This window comes from Capricornis sumatraensis, chromosome 2, assembly GCF_032405125.1.
Source record: "Capricornis sumatraensis isolate serow.1 chromosome 2, serow.2, whole genome shotgun sequence".
NCBI classification, from domain to species: Eukaryota; Metazoa; Chordata; class Mammalia; order Artiodactyla; family Bovidae; genus Capricornis; species Capricornis sumatraensis.
In genome coordinates, this window is record NC_091070.1 from 203293769 (window position 1) to 203308976 (window position 15208).

At 44.6% G+C, this 15208-nt stretch overlaps 2 protein-coding genes across 2 annotated transcripts in view; one reads left to right on the top strand and one right to left on the bottom strand.

Annotated features, from left to right (window-relative positions):
- The window catches only part of SZT2 (SZT2 subunit of KICSTOR complex), a 54403-nt gene extending 44627 nt beyond the window's left edge, over positions 1-9776 (bottom strand). Inside the window, exon 1 of the mRNA XM_068966337.1 lies at positions 9740-9776. Coding sequence (XP_068822438.1) covers positions 9740-9766 — 27 coding nt within the window. The 5' untranslated portion in view covers positions 9767-9776. The remainder of the gene's footprint in view (positions 1-9739) is intronic.
- A 144-nt stretch (positions 9777-9920) lies between these two features.
- On the top strand, positions 9921-15092 carry MED8 (mediator complex subunit 8). The gene is made up of 7 exons (XM_068964716.1): positions 9921-9950; positions 11293-11411; positions 12412-12556; positions 12966-13106; positions 13301-13382; positions 13751-13999; positions 14728-15092. Exons 1-7 carry the CDS (start codon positions 9945-9947, stop codon positions 14790-14792), a joined length of 807 nt encoding a protein of 268 aa, XP_068820817.1. The 5' UTR covers positions 9921-9944; the 3' UTR covers positions 14793-15092.
- The last annotated feature ends 116 nt before the right edge of the window (positions 15093-15208 follow it).

Below are 15208 nucleotides of genomic sequence, written 5' to 3' on the forward strand. Positions count from 1 at the left end.
TGAGTACTTTCACTGTTCACCTGAAACTACCACAACATTTTTAATCGGCTAAATCCCAGTACAAAATAAAAAGTTTAAAGTTTAGGGAAAGAGATACAGAAAGAGACATTGGAAAATGGCAGGGATGAGAGTAGAAGGAAGAAGAGGGAAGAAACACATATTTATTGAGAACCTAAAATACATTTAATAGAACACTGTAGAGGTTAAGTATAAGAACTTCAGATTCAGACTGGGTTTGAATCCCAATTCAGCCTCCTATTAGCAGTGAGATTGTGGGAAAGCTACTTAACCTATGTAAGTTTCAGTGTCCTCATTTGTAAAATAAAGATAGTACTGGTATCAGATTTACCAGCACCAATCCTAATACCAATTGAATTGCGTTGTTCTGAGGATGACAGCAAACTACACATATGAAGTCCTCAGCACAGTGCGTGGCACTTAGTTAGAACACAACAGAAGTCAACTATTACAAGTTATGACCAGGCTCAACACTAGGCCCTTTACCTAGGTAACCACATTCAGTCTTCACACAAAACATTTAACAGAAGTAAGTGGAGATCCAAAAAAGTTAGGCAGCTTAGCAGAATTTGTAGTTCAGTTCAGTCGCTCAGTCATGTCCACCTCTTTGTGACCCCATGGGCTGCAGCATGCCAGGCTTCCCTGTCCATCACCAACTCCTGGAGCTTGCTCAAACTCATGTCCATCAAGTCAGTGACGCCATCCAACCATCTCATCCTCTGTCGTCCCCTTCTCTTCTTGCTTTCAATCTTTCCAAGCATCAGGGTCTCTTCCAATGAGTCAGTTCTTCGCATCAGGTGGCCAAAGTATTGGAGTTTCAGCATCAGTCTTCCAATGAATATTCAGAATTTTCTTTACGGTTAACTGGTTTGATCTCCTTGCAGTCCAAGGGACTCTCAACAGTCTTCTTCAACACCACAGTTCAAAAGCATCAATTCTTTGGTGCTCAGCTTTCTTTATAGTCCAACTCTCACATCCATACATGACTACTGGAAAAACCCTAGCTTTGACTAGACAGACCTTTGTCAGCAAAGTAATGTCTCTGCTTTTTAATATGCTGTCTAGGTTGGTCATAGCTTTTCTTCCAAGGAGCAAGCATCTTTTAATTTCATGGCTGTGGTCACCATCTGCAGTGATTTTGGAATCCCCAAAAAGTACTCTCTCACTGTTTCCATTGTTTCCCCATCTATTTGCCATAAAGTGATGGGACTGGATGCCATGATCTTAGTTTTTTGAATGTTGAGCTTCAAGCTAGCTTTTTCACTTTCATTAAGAGGCTCTTTAGATCTTCTTTGCTTTCTGCCATAAGGGTGGTGTCATCTGCGTATCTGAGGTTATTGATATTTCTCTCAGCAATCTTGATTCCAGCTTGTGCTTTACCCAGCCCAGCATTTTGCATGATGTACTCTGCATATAAGTTAAATAAGCAGGGTGACAACATACAGCCTTGACATACTCCTTTCCCTATTTGGAACCAGTCTGCTGTTCTATGTCCAGTTCTAACTGTTGCTTCTTGACCTGCATAGAGATTTCTCATGGGGCAGGTCAGGTGGTCTGCTATTCCCATCTCTTTAAGAATTTTCCAGTTTGTTGTGATCCACACAGTCAAAGGCTTTGGCACAGTCAATAAAGCAGATGTTTTTCTAGAACTCTCTTGCTTTTTCAATGATCCAATGGATGTTGGCAATTTGATCTCTGGTTCCTCTCCCTTTCCTAAACCCAGCCTGAACATCTGGAATTTCATGGTTCACGTACTGTTGAAGCCTGGCTTGGAGAATTTTGAGCATTACTTTGCTAGTGTGTGAGATGAGCGCAATTGTGCAGTAGTTTGAACATTCTTTGGCATTGCCTTTCTTTGGAATTGGAATGAAAACTGATCTTTTCCAGTCCTGTGGCCACTGCTGAGTTTTCCAAATTTGCTGGCATATTGAGTGTAGCACTTTCACAGCATTATCTTCTAGGATTTGAAATAGCTCAGCTGGAATTCCATCACCTCCACTAACTTTGCTCATAGTGATGCTTCCTAAGGCCCACTTGATTTCACATTCCATAATGACTGGCTCTAGGTAAGTGATTACACCATCATGGTTATCTGGGTCATGAAGATATTTTTTGTACAGTTCTTCTGTGTATTCTTGCCACCTCTCTTAATATCTTCTGGTTCTGTTAGGTCCATACAATTTCTGTCCTTTACTGTGCTCATCTTTGCATGAAATGTTCCCTTGGTATCTAATTTTCTTGAAGAGATCTCTAGTCTTTCCCACTCTATTGTTTTCCTCTACTTCTTTGCACTGATCACTGAGCAAGGCTTTCTTATCTCTCCTTGCTATTCTTTGGAACTCTGCATTCAAATGGGTATTGGGTGTGTCTTTCCTGTTCTTTGCCTTTAGCTTCTCTTCTCTTCTCAGCTATTTGTAAGGCCTCTTCAGACAACCATTTTGCCTTTTTGCATTTTTTTCTTGGGGATGGTCTTGATCATTGCCTCCTGTACAATGTCACGAATTTACATCTATAGTCCTTCAGGTACTCTATCAGATCTAATCCTTGAATCTATTTGTCACTTCCATTGTATAATCATAAGTGATTTGATTTAGGTCATACCTGAATAGTCTAGTGGTCTAGAATTTGTAGGCACAGGGTCAGAAGTCAAGCCCACGCCTGATGAGCTTAACATATGGATTAAACTGGGGACTTAGGAGCAGAAAAGTTTTAAAATGGTTACAAGAAGGAACATGATGGAGGTTTATAAAGGATGCTGTGACATAATCCAAAAAGACAATTTAAACATCAATGTGATGCGATTATTACTCTATTGTCGCTATACTGTCTAAAATCACACTTTGGGAAATACTACTGTTATCCTGCATGGGCCTGAGGTAGGCCCTGGCTAGGATTCTGGATTTTATCCAATAATTAGGTCAAGCTACCTAAATCTTTTTTCAGCGGCGCAGTATTATTGTATCTGCATTTAAAAAAATCCCCCCCTTGCTACCACAGGTTTTAGAAAGCTCCCCTAACAACCAGGGGAGATGACAATGGCCTACAGCCCAGCTACTCAAAGTAGCCATTCTGTGAGCTGTTTGAGCCTGTTCCCTGCTGAGACAAGGCGCTGTACTAGAATGTAAAACCACCACTGCCTTTCACTGACGGTCTTGGGAAAAGTCAGTTGAACTAACCTTTAAGACAAGTGAGCTCAGTTGCACTTTAAAGAACCTTTATAATAAGATGGCCAAGAACTGATGATTAATCAAAGTAGGGAAGAGAAGTGAAGTCGCTCAATGTCTCTGACTCTTTGCGACCCCATGGACTGTAGCCCGCCAGGCTCCTCCATCCATGGGATTTTCTAGGCAAGAGTATTGCAGTGGGTTGCCATTTCCTTCTCCAGGAGATCTTCCCAATCTAGGAATCGAACTCAGGTCTCCCACATTGTGGGCAGACTCTTACCATCTGAGCCACCAGGGAAGTCCAAAGTAACAACAACAACAAAAAAGGTGTCAAGGATGCTTAAGGTTAACACCAAAAACTAGTAGGTTGCAGGATGATTCCTGGTAGCTAGAGAAATCAGGTATCGTTATTTCCTATCATTTCTAACCATCATTCTCCTCAGAAGGTCCCATCAAATTGAATGCCCTTATTGCCAAACTCTTAAAAAGACAAAAGGGGTCTAATTAGCTTGAACGGAAATAGCGGCAATTACATGCCCTCTTTCTCAGAATGAGTTACTTTTATCAACTAGGCAACTTCTCCCTCTGGATTGGCTGTGTGGTTTTAGTGACCTCCCTTGTCTACATGTTGACTGTGCCACGGTTCTTATCTTGAAAAAAGCTGGGGTGGGTTCAGTATTATCAGAATAAGAAGGATATCCCAGTTCAGCAGCCCTTTCTGTTTATCACTCTATCCCTGGAGTCTGGCGCACTGCCTGGCAATAGGATGCTCTATATAATTTTGCTGAATAAGTGAGTTCACTCTATGTTCTAAGCAAAGCAAATGCAACACTTAAAACCAATCATAGGCAGAACAACTCTTCTCAAGGTGAGGTCATCATAACACTAGTCTCCATTCTATTTTCCTGTTCTTCTTTGGTGGTGAGTAAAGATATTTTTTTTAAAAAATGCCAGTTTGTTTTAGTTGTGCAAGGAAATAGCCAGGAAAGGAGTTTTTTGGCCCATACTGGGCCAGGGTTAAAGGAGGGAGAGCACAGGTCTACATGTCAGCACCATAAGGAGAGTTGGGGACACCTGGTCACTTCATCTTCTAGGACTAAAATCTTGGCCACTCGGGGCTTAATAAACGAACCTTTCTTTCCATGATTCCCTGTACTGTTTAGTATCTTGTTAGGCATTCGCAAAGCGGCCTGAATTTCTTCATATCACCCACCAGAGTTAATACTGAAAAACTCCTATCCTGCCTCATCTGCTTTGTGGAAAAACTAGTTTGGATTTTTCCTTTGCCTCCATGAAAGTTGTTTTTAACCAAGTTTTTTTCCCCCTACTAGTATGTTCTTGAGTAATATTATCTTCTTCTCTACAATTCTGGAATGGGGGGGGGTGGTTCTGGTGTAGACTCTTAACAGATTTGTTTTAGATAGAATGACAGTATTACAGAAAGAAAATGTGGTGTGACAGCTGAGACTCTGGCCTTGATCTTTAGGTTCCTCCTCTATAAAATATCATCACCTATCCCAATGATGGGTGAAAGCACATTGTAAAGTTAAAAGTGCCACATAAATGCATGTATCAATAGTAACAAGGTGCTGCTGCTTTGAGTCTGGAGGAAGTCCTGCACAGCCATTCACTTCAGCTTTTTGTGCTCACCCTCACTTGGTTGGCAGAATTAGAAATTTCTTCACACCGAGCCAGAATCTGTCTTCTTGATATTACATTGACCTGCTCTTGAAATCTGCTCTCTTGAAAATATGTAACTCACTTTGGGTTTTACCTCCTGAGGCCACAGAGGGAAAATCTGACCCTCTGCCAAAGGAGAATCTATCAGATATCTGATGATGGTTCTGAGTCTTTGCTGCTCCACAACAAACATCTCCAGGTTCCTTAAGTGTATCTCTAACAGCATGGTTCGAGTTCCCTATTTTATATCTTAGATTACAAGCCCATGAACGAACTCTGGCTGGTCTACTTTTCAACTTAAAATGTGGATGCCAAAATGAAGTATAAGACCCAGGTGAGGGCACAGATTCAGAGTATCATTCTGTTTACTTTGGGGAAAGCTTTACCATGCTGTTGACCCGAGAAATCTCTATGACTTTCTTGCTTCTGCTGCTTAGACACATCCCCCATTCTGTCCTAATGCAGCTGGCTTTTTTAGGACACACACAATTATTCAATTCGTCCTACTACATTGGATAAACCCAGCCTATTATTCTATTGTGAAGCTTAGGCTGCTGTTTTGTCTTCTAGTAAATCTCTTTACAGCTGAATTTCCCTGCTGATTCAATCACGATGCCATCAAGTTCTTATCCAAGTCCAAAGAGGACAAAGGTAAGGTGAGTATGCATCCATTTGTCACTCAACAAATTTACGGACAGTCTGCTATGTGCCAACACGGGGCTAGGTTCTAAGGATACGATGGAAAGCAAAAATTGGCATACTCTGCTCTCATAGAATTTACCCTACAATAAAAACAAACAAACCAACCAATCAGATAATCACTCTAATTATTATATTAATACAAACTAGGTGTGCCTAAGGATAAGAATGTGGTTTTATGAGAGCATGTAACAAAGTAACCTGACTCAGAGGTGGGTCTTAAGAGAAAGTGGCTCTGGAGATTGAGCAGAGTTGACTAAGGGAGGAGGGAAAGGGGGATTCAGCAGATGGAGGGTACAGACAAGCACTGTCCCATTAGAAGACTTTCTTCAGACTATTTATTAGTAGGCTGCTTAATTCCACTACTGTGTAGCTTCTGTTTCTCCACCTTGTCTCAAAGGTTATTTTGAATGACAGACTAACTCTTCAAGGCCAAACTGAAGTCTAGCTCATCAATCAGTTCTTACAGAATCCACACTCTTGAAACCAGGAACATTTCCTAACTTGAGCCTTCTCGCAACATCCCCCTTGTATGCATCCTTCAAAGTCAACAACTACAGTTTCACAAACATTAGCTCTAAGTTTTCTTCACTTTCAAGATGCAATTTATTGAAACCAAAAGACTCAAGAATTAATTCAGGCAGCTAGAGTGGTATTTTTCCAAGTGTGATCCAAGGACCCACTGGCATCAGAACCACCTGAGGTGCTTGTTAAACTGCAGAAACCTGGGCACCACCTGAGACCAAATGAATTAAGAGTTGAGAGGGCTCAGGAGTCTACACTTCATGAGCTCCCCCAAGTCACTCTTCCACTGCACTGGTTGAGAATTCCTGAGTTAGCTGTGTTCTCACAGCACTGACACTTACGTGGAGATTTAATCCCTGATACTGAATCCTCCCGAGTTTGAAGTACATTGGAGTTGTCTGGCAAAGAGAAAGCAGGGTTTTGAAGGCAGAGACCTGGATTCAAATATGTTCTACTACTTAACAAGCTTGGACAAGTCAGTTTTTCCAGGCCTCAGTTTCATCTGTAACATGTCAATAAGAATGTTTACTTCAGAAGGATGTTGTGGCAATTAACCCAGAGAATCAGACAATGATAGAGAAAGCCTATCATTCTCTGGAACATTCACTGAGGCCTACATACCATCCATAGCAAGCTGAATAAGACATGAGGCATGTGCTGCACGCTATGCACGCCAGGATGAAGGGAGCAATGTCCATCTCATTGATTTGTTTTTTTGTTTGTTGCCCCTGTCCCTTGGTGGTTAAGGTACAAATTATTCCTGAAGCCTTTTCCAACCCTGTGCTGTTTTCTGTTAGCAGCGTTCCACAAGAGTTTTCACCTGCCCTTGAACCACTGTACATATGCCAAAGTCCTGAACCTCAAGCATGGCTTCAACCTGAATCTTCTTCACCAGTCTTCTCTCTCACCCACCTCCCCCTGAGTCTGAGATCACACACTGGTTCCACTGCTTATTAGAATAAGGCCTTGGTGAAGTTACTTAAACTCTCTGTGCCTGAGTTTCCTCACCTGTGAAAGAGGGATAATAACTGTGCTGATTTCACAGGGATTTCCCAAGTAGTAGATGATGACTCAGGAAACACTTGTGTTAGCTATTCTCAGTGTCACCGAGCCCACATGAGCAGCTGCTTCCTCTAAGTTCTCTGAAGGCTCACACCTCCTCCTCTGCTGCTGCTGCTAAGTCGCTTTAGTCGTGTCCGACTCTATGCGACCCCATAGACGGCAGCCCACCAGGCTCCTCCGTCCCTGGGATTCTCCAGGCAAGAACACTGGAGGGTTGCCATTTCCTTCTCCAATGATGCATGAAAGTGAAAAGTCAAATTGAAGTCGCTCAGTCGTGTCTGACTCTTTGCAATCCCATGGACCGCAGCCTACCAGGCTCCTCCGTCCATGGGATTCTCCAGGCAAGAGTACTGGAGTGGGTTGCCATTGCCTTCTCCTCCTCCTTCCCCTCAGATTGTCAATTTTCCTTTGCCTGCAATGTATTCCGCCTCTCCTCACTGCCACCCTCCACTCCTCCATGCTTAAATGTCATTCCTCTGAGAAGGCTTTAGGATCCACCCACTTCACTTAACAATTAGGTTAAGAACCCTTGTTAAACACTCACTCGCTCTGCACTTTTCCTCTGAGGCACTTATTATAATCCAATGTTTGTTCACCCCATTAAAATAGGGAGTGTCTTACACTGCTCCCTATCCACCCTGATACTTAGCACAATTCCAAGTCCATAACAGCACACATCATTTAAGTATCTGAGGAATGATGACTTCTTAAATCTGACTAGGCCCAAACTTTCTCTCTTGGGATTATAATAACCTCTAACAGTCAGTCACTTTTCTGCCAAGGGGCAGAACTCTTCACTCCCTTTACCTTCTGGGGTAAGATTTGCAGAAATGCAAATCAAGAATTTAACAAATGAACTTGTGGCTGAGTGAGACTGCCAGGAACGTGTGTTGATTCAAGTTATTTTAGATTTGCATTGCTCAGTATGGTAGCCATTACTATCTGTGGCTACTGAACACTTGAGATATTGCTAGCCCAAAGTGACATATGCTTAAGTGTAAAATACACTCTGGATTTTAAAGACTTGGTACAAAAGAAGAACGTTAAATATCTCATAATTTTTAATATTCATTACATGTTGAAATGGCACTATTTTGGAAATATGGGGTTAAAGAAAATATATTATTATAAATTAATTTTACCTATTTTTTTTAACCTCTTTAAGCGGCTACTAGAAAACTGGCATATATGGCCTGCATTGGGTTTCTATTGGATAATGCTGTTTTAGACTATCTGCATGAAAGGTTTGTTTTATTTCACAACATCCCTCCATGTCTTCTCATTTTAATCCACAAAACATGCTCCAAATTCCTTGAGTATTCCTCAGTAATGGTATTTCTGATGCCTAGGCTACTCCACCAGCCCTGTGAGCACATTTGATCCTTTTTAATAGGGTAGTTTCCTACAGTTGTATTTAATCTTGGATCTCATTACATCAAATCCTAGCACTGGAGATTTACCATCCTGTGGCTACTTTCTTTTTGCACTGTAAACATTATGGCTAAGAACACAAGATCTACAAGGGACCACCTGTTTTGGAGTCCTGGCTCTGCCACTTACTAGCTGTGCAACTTTGTTACTCTTAAAATCTCTGTGCCTCAGTTTCCTCAACTGAAAAATGGGGATAAGTGTCTACTTCATAGGGTTGAGAGTAATCTTTGACATTGGTAAAGTGCTAAGATGGTCTCTGGGACACAGTAAGCATTCGATAGGTAAGGATTCAATACATGATTATATACCTCTCACCCTTCCCATCCACTCACATGTTCTCCTGTAACACTGGGCAACTCTCCTAGTGATGTTTTCTTTCCAAATCTGACATTTTAGACTTCTAATTCCAAAACTCTGCCACTCCCCAGCTGAGAGTAGCACTTGGGTAAGGTACTTCACTTCCCTCGATTTTTAGTTTGTCTGTAAATGAAAATGGGTATTGTCACCTTCCTTGCACAAGTCTGAACCACACAATGTATACAAAAGTTCCTTGCATGGTCCTTCGTACTTAATGGATGCTTCATTTGCATTTTCCGATTTAAAACGTGTGATCCTCACAATAGACCAGAAGATAGATATTTTACAAAGAAGGAAACGGGATCCGGGAAGTCAAGATTTGCCCAAAGTTGCACAGATAGCTACAGGGCAGCGCCAATACTAGAACGAGGTTTCACTCTGAATCCAACGTTTTTTCATGAAATCTAAGCTGCTCTCCAATAGCATGAGCGCTAGAACCTAATTAATTTATGCTGTTTCTGGCATTCCAATATTTGAATGAGGCAGCAACCGGCAAACCTGCCCACTGAAACTGCAACAGAAGATCAAAATACGTATTTTCTGAATGCCATTACGAAGTCAAAGAACCCATGAGCCCTCCCCAAGGGAGTTGAAAGTCGTGGATTAAATTTCGGCAAACAAAACTGAGCCACGAATTCCTCCTCTAGCCCTCCCCAAGGAAAGTAGGGGTGAGGAGATACTACTGTTGGGCCTTCAGGAGGGCCACGCGGCCCCCAGACCCGGAGGAGGCCACGGCCGCGCCTGGCCGCCGGACCCTCCCCCTCGGATCTACAGGCCCAGCGCTGCGCCCGCCAGCCCCTCACCTCCGGCTCCGGGCGCTCCGAGGCCATCACACAGCCCTCCCGCGCCGGCCCGGGCCAGAGACGATGCTCCGCTCCTGACCCCTGACCCGGAGGTCTCGCGACTGGCGGGGCCGGAAGTGAGTGGGAGGGTCGAGTTCTGAGCTTTCTAATTGGCCTACTTGGGAACCGGAAGAGGAAGTGATTGACACCGCCCCCCGCCGCAGCAATGCAGGTGAGGACCGGTTTGGCCCTAGCGACGGCTAGCTAGCTTGGGGTAACGAGACAGAAAGTGGGCTAGCCGAGGAGAGAGTGAGGAGTTAGGGGTGAGAGGACGGGGTCGAGACCGCGACTGTGAGATAAAGGGACGCGCGATGGGGACGAGGACCTCTGGAGAGGGATGGGGTGGAGCCCGGCTGACAGGAGACAAAAACTGCGGTTAGGTTGGGACGGAGAAGGCAGCACTGTCTTGCTAGGGTGTGGAAAAGGATCAAGTTGTTGCTAGGGTGTGGAAAAGGATCAAGTTGAAATTTGGGAAGGTGCAGTCCAAGGAAGACGGCTGAAGAAAGAGGTGGATTGGGCTCGGGCTCAGGCCCCGGCCTAGACGTTGGATGTCGACAGAACAGAGAATCTGTAATTGGAGAGAAGCCCGAGGGTGGAAGGAATTGTGGGACCGTGGTGGCCAGAAGCCAGACTAAATAATCTGAGGCCGTGGGTGGAACCCGGCTCGTGTCCTCCACATTCGGGGTTTTGCAGTTTTGTTTCATTCTTCCTAGTGTGTACCCCTAGTAGTTAAAGGGTGAAATGAGATAAAACTGGAGATCGCAGACGTAAAGGAAATGCCGTGGAGACCCCTTAGCTTTTAATATGGTTTGCCTAGTGCTTAGGGGCATGTGCGGTTTGGTTGTTGTTGTTTTGTTTTGTTTTTCACTTGTCACTGTTTGTTGCGGAAGGGTAGTTTCAGTACATTTTTATAGGTTGACTAAGCTTGCGAAAGGGGCACAGGAATATTGGCACAGCAATAAAGTGAGTGCAGATTAATTTAGCAAGGAAGAGGCTGAAACAGCAAATGCTGAGGGAAGAGGAAGGTGACGGTGGCAGTATTCAGAGGAGCCTTCCTGTGTAGGTAGGTTTTCAGAGATTATGTCATTGCCAAGAACAGCCAGGTTCACAAGGCAGGTTCTAGAACATAGGACGTCAGAGTACGTCTGCTGCTGAGGTGTGCCAAACAGAATAAATCCCAGGCATTATGTCTGGTGAAAATTGTCCAGTGAGGGAGAACAGATAAAAACCAAGCCTAATATAGAGAAACAGTCACGCCCGGATTAAAAGCAATGAGAGGAAGGAATCAGTAGGTAAGAGGAATTGAGGTCAGATGAATGGGTTTAAAGGTCTAAGGGTTGATGCTGTCTGTGATCCTAACTCCAAATAGAGTAAACAGCCTGACTGTCCCTGTGCCAATGAGATTCTGTGTCACTGTCCTGGTGTTGCACACTGTCACCCTGGCTCTTCAGCCTTCCTCTATACGTGTCATCCTTACACTCAGCTGAGTAACCAACCTATTCCTATTGGCTCAGAGGGAGGAAAAACAGCTTGAGGCATCATTAGATGCACTGCTGAATCAAGTGGCTGATCTGAAGAACTCACTGGGGAGTTTCATTTACAAGCTGGAGAACGAGTATGACCGGCTGACCTGGTAAGAGTTGCCAGGGCAAGCTGGGGAGGGCTCTATGGGTGGGGGCTAGGCCACCTGCTGCATAGGGTACCTCCAGCATTTATCACTTTATGAACATCTTTTGATTTAGAAAGAGCTGGCTTTCCCAACATTTAACACTGAAGTTGGCCTTGGACCCCAACTGTAAGGGTAGTAGAGAAATGCCCAATTTCTCAACCCAGGTTCTTTCTAGCTTTTAATTCTCCCTGTTTGACTTCTCCAGGATGAGGTCCTCCTGCAGTGGGTCCTCCCACCACAGTATTCATACTGGATTTCTTGCACGGGTTTTGCCAAGTCTTTTAGGTCCAATCTAGGAAAGTTTGGATCTGGAAAGGGATCTTTCACCCGGTTTCTGAAGTTCTAGTGATAATAGTGTAGCCATCGTTCCTATTTTGCCATTGTTCTCACCCCATTCAAATGTAGTAGCTCCTTGTAATCTATTAGGGATAAGTTCTAAGACCCACTGTGGATTCCCGAAACTATGATAGTACTGAATCCTATTCTGTATATACTGTGGGTTTTTTTTTTTTTCTATACTACTTGTGTGGGTACCGTATACAGTATGGATATGCTGGACAAAGGGATGATCAACATCCTGGGTAGGACAGAGTGGGATGAAGCAAGATTTCATCACACTCCTCAGAACACCTCCCAATTTAAAAACATGGATTGTTTATTTCCTGGATTTATCATTTAATATTTTTGGACTGTGGTTGACCATGGGTAGATGAAACCTCAGAAAGTGAAACTTAGGATAAGTGGGGATTGCTATAATGACCTGTCTTTTTTCTCCATCTGTGTCAGAAACTCAAAGTGTATCCCTCTTTCTTAACCCCAGAATCCCTGTGAGCCAGTCTAGTTCCTGCCCAGGCCAGCATAGGGCTATGAGTGTTTTGGGGGTGAGTCTGGTTATTCCTAGTCCGAGGGACCCCTTTGAGGCTCCTTTACCAGGAACATGCTGACATCTTCTTACCACCACCAGGCCATCTGTCCTGGACAGCTTTGCCTTGCTTTCTGGACAGCTGAACACTCTGAACAAGGTCTTGAAGCATGAAAAGACACCACTGTTCCGCAACCAAGTCATCATTCCTCTGGTGTTGTCCCCAGACCGAGATGAAGATCTCATGGTAAGAGGAGGAGAGGGATGCAGCTTAGGAAACGAAGCTCTTAAATGAGGACTGACAGCACAGTGGTTGGTTTCTATCTAGAAATTCTGAATATGCAGTAGTGTGTGGCAATAAGTGGGAGCTACATTTTGGAGGGCTTGCTTTTTGTCCTTCTGTCCTATTTCAATCTTTGATTAAAATGTGGCAGAGAGGGGTTTATCCTTAGATCTGGTAGAGATGGGGTGTGAGTAGATAGAGTTGAAGGATGGAATGAGGGGAATAGTGTCTTAGGAAGCCAGATATTATTAGTCTCAGGTTACGTTTTCCCTGAAAGTGCACTGTTTGCCTGTGGAAGGAACTATGTGTATATCAGGCCAGAATTGAATCTTCTTGGAGTGCACAGTAGGATCATAAAATCTGTGTGTTACAGAGGCAGACTGAAGGACGGGTACCTGTTTTCAGCCACGAGGTGGTCCCTGACCATCTGAGAACCAAGCCTGACCCTGAGGTTGAAGAGCAAGAGAAGCAGCTCACCACGGATGCTGCTCGCATTGGTGCTGATGCAGCGCAGGTTGGACCGAGTCCCTGCCCTGCTGCCCTACACCCTCGAGTTTTACCATGAGAGGCTGAGTATTCCCACTTCTCTATTGTAGGGTATGGCAGTTGGTTATGCCTCCATTGCCCCTGGAATAGCTCAAGGAAGAACCTTTCCTGTAATCATTTCTTGCTTGCCCTCAATTCTGCACAAACTTACATGTGTTACAGAAACAGATCCAGAGCTTGAACAAAATGTGCTCAAACCTTCTGGAGAAAATCAGCAAAGAGGAACGAGAATCAGAGAGTGGAGGTATGGAGGGATTGGTGGCAAAGTGGTGGGGGAATGAGGGATAAGATCACTGGAATAGGAAGGGTGGTGTTGGTAGTGGTGAAATGAGGATGCAGGGATGTGCTGTTTAGCCAAGGGTATGCATCTATTCTGTTGGCCTTCTATATTTCAGGCCAGCGCTGGGGCAGGTGGAGAAAGGAGCAAAGGGAGAAGGGCGAATTCTGAGATAGTCACGGGGGTCCTCTGGCTCTTCCTCTGGGTTGCCAGGAAGTCTGGATGCTACCAAAGTCAGAACTCCAAGCCCTGGCACTCATACTGGTCTTCCTGGTGCTAGAAGAAGTCCAGGACCAGAGGCGTACCTCAGGGTCTCCACTTACTTTGCCCTTCAGGTCTCCGGCCGAACAAGCAGACCTTTAACCCAGCAGATACCAACGCCTTAGTGGCAGCTGTTGCCTTTGGAAAGGGGCTGTCTAACTGGAGGCCTTCAGGCAGCAGTGGTCCTAGCCAGCCAGGCCAGCAGGGAGCTGGAACAGTCCTCGCAGGAGCCTCAGGATTACAGCAGGTGCAGATGGCAGGAGCTCCAAATCAGCAGCAGCCAATGCTCAGTGGGGTGCAGATGGCCCAAGCAGGCCAGCCAGGTAAGGTGACAAGGATTGGCTTGGTGACAGACCTTGAGCAGGGATGTGAGAATAAACTGGGTTATCTGCCACACTTTCCCCTCACCCCATTCCCAGGGCTGGAGACATTTTCCTTTTCTCCTTGGACTATGACCCAGAAAAAAACTCTTGAGAGTGAAAGTCTCATTTGAGACTCTGTTAATAGACACCAGACAATGAGAAAGAACTTTGACTAAAATTGCCCTTAGCTACCCTTCTGTGCCCTTTAACTTTGGGTAGGTGTGTTGTCAGTGTCTTACCCTAGGTATTAGGATCATTGGGTAGATGTGTTGGGAGTTGACAAGCAGGCAGGTTTTCCAGTGCTACGCGTATTCCTTGCTCTGTATCCTGTCTCTTCTGCTCACTTAGTAATTATCAGAACAGTCTGGAGGAGTTCGGATATAAGCAGCTAGAGGAAATATTTTCTTCCAAGCTGTCTAGGCAAAGGGACAAGCTCTCTTTTTCCATTAGGGGAGGAGCAGGAGCCTGCAGGGATGTGTTCCAGGCCTTCCCGCTATTCCTCCTCCTGACCATCTTCAGGTAGAGGGCTGGGCAGGGAGCTGTACCTCTGAGCCTTGTCACCCAAGGTCAGATGCCACAGATTCTGAGCTGATGGAGGGGGTGACAGAAGGGAACCTGGGAGGCAACACTTCTGATTTATGACGAACATCTGACTATGCTTCAGGTGTCTTTCTTCATGTTCTTTTTAGGGAAAATGCCAAGTGGGATAAAAACCAACATCAAGTCGGCTTCCATGCATCCCTACCAGCGGTGAGTGTGAGTGGCAACCTCCACTCCCAGGTGTTCTTTTCAGAGTTGGGCGGTGAAACTGCCTTTTGCCCAAAGCTGACCTGGATGGGTACAATGAAAAGAACACAGGCTTTCGGCCACAGACAGATCCCATCTCCACTGCCAACTAGCTGTGTGACCTTGGGCAAGTGACCTACTTTTTCTGAGCCTGTTTTCTGGTTTATAAATGATGATAATACCTACCTCATAGGGTTGTTGTGAGGATTAAAATGGGAAAATGATGTAAAACACTTAGCACAATCTATGAAATAATGAGTATTCAATAAATGAGAGTTTCTACAGCCACTTCTCCCCACTGCCCCCTCCTCGGTCCTCGATCCAGAACTTGCCCTGATCTGAAACTGCTTCATGTCTGTGGTGAGCTGATGGACACAAGATCGT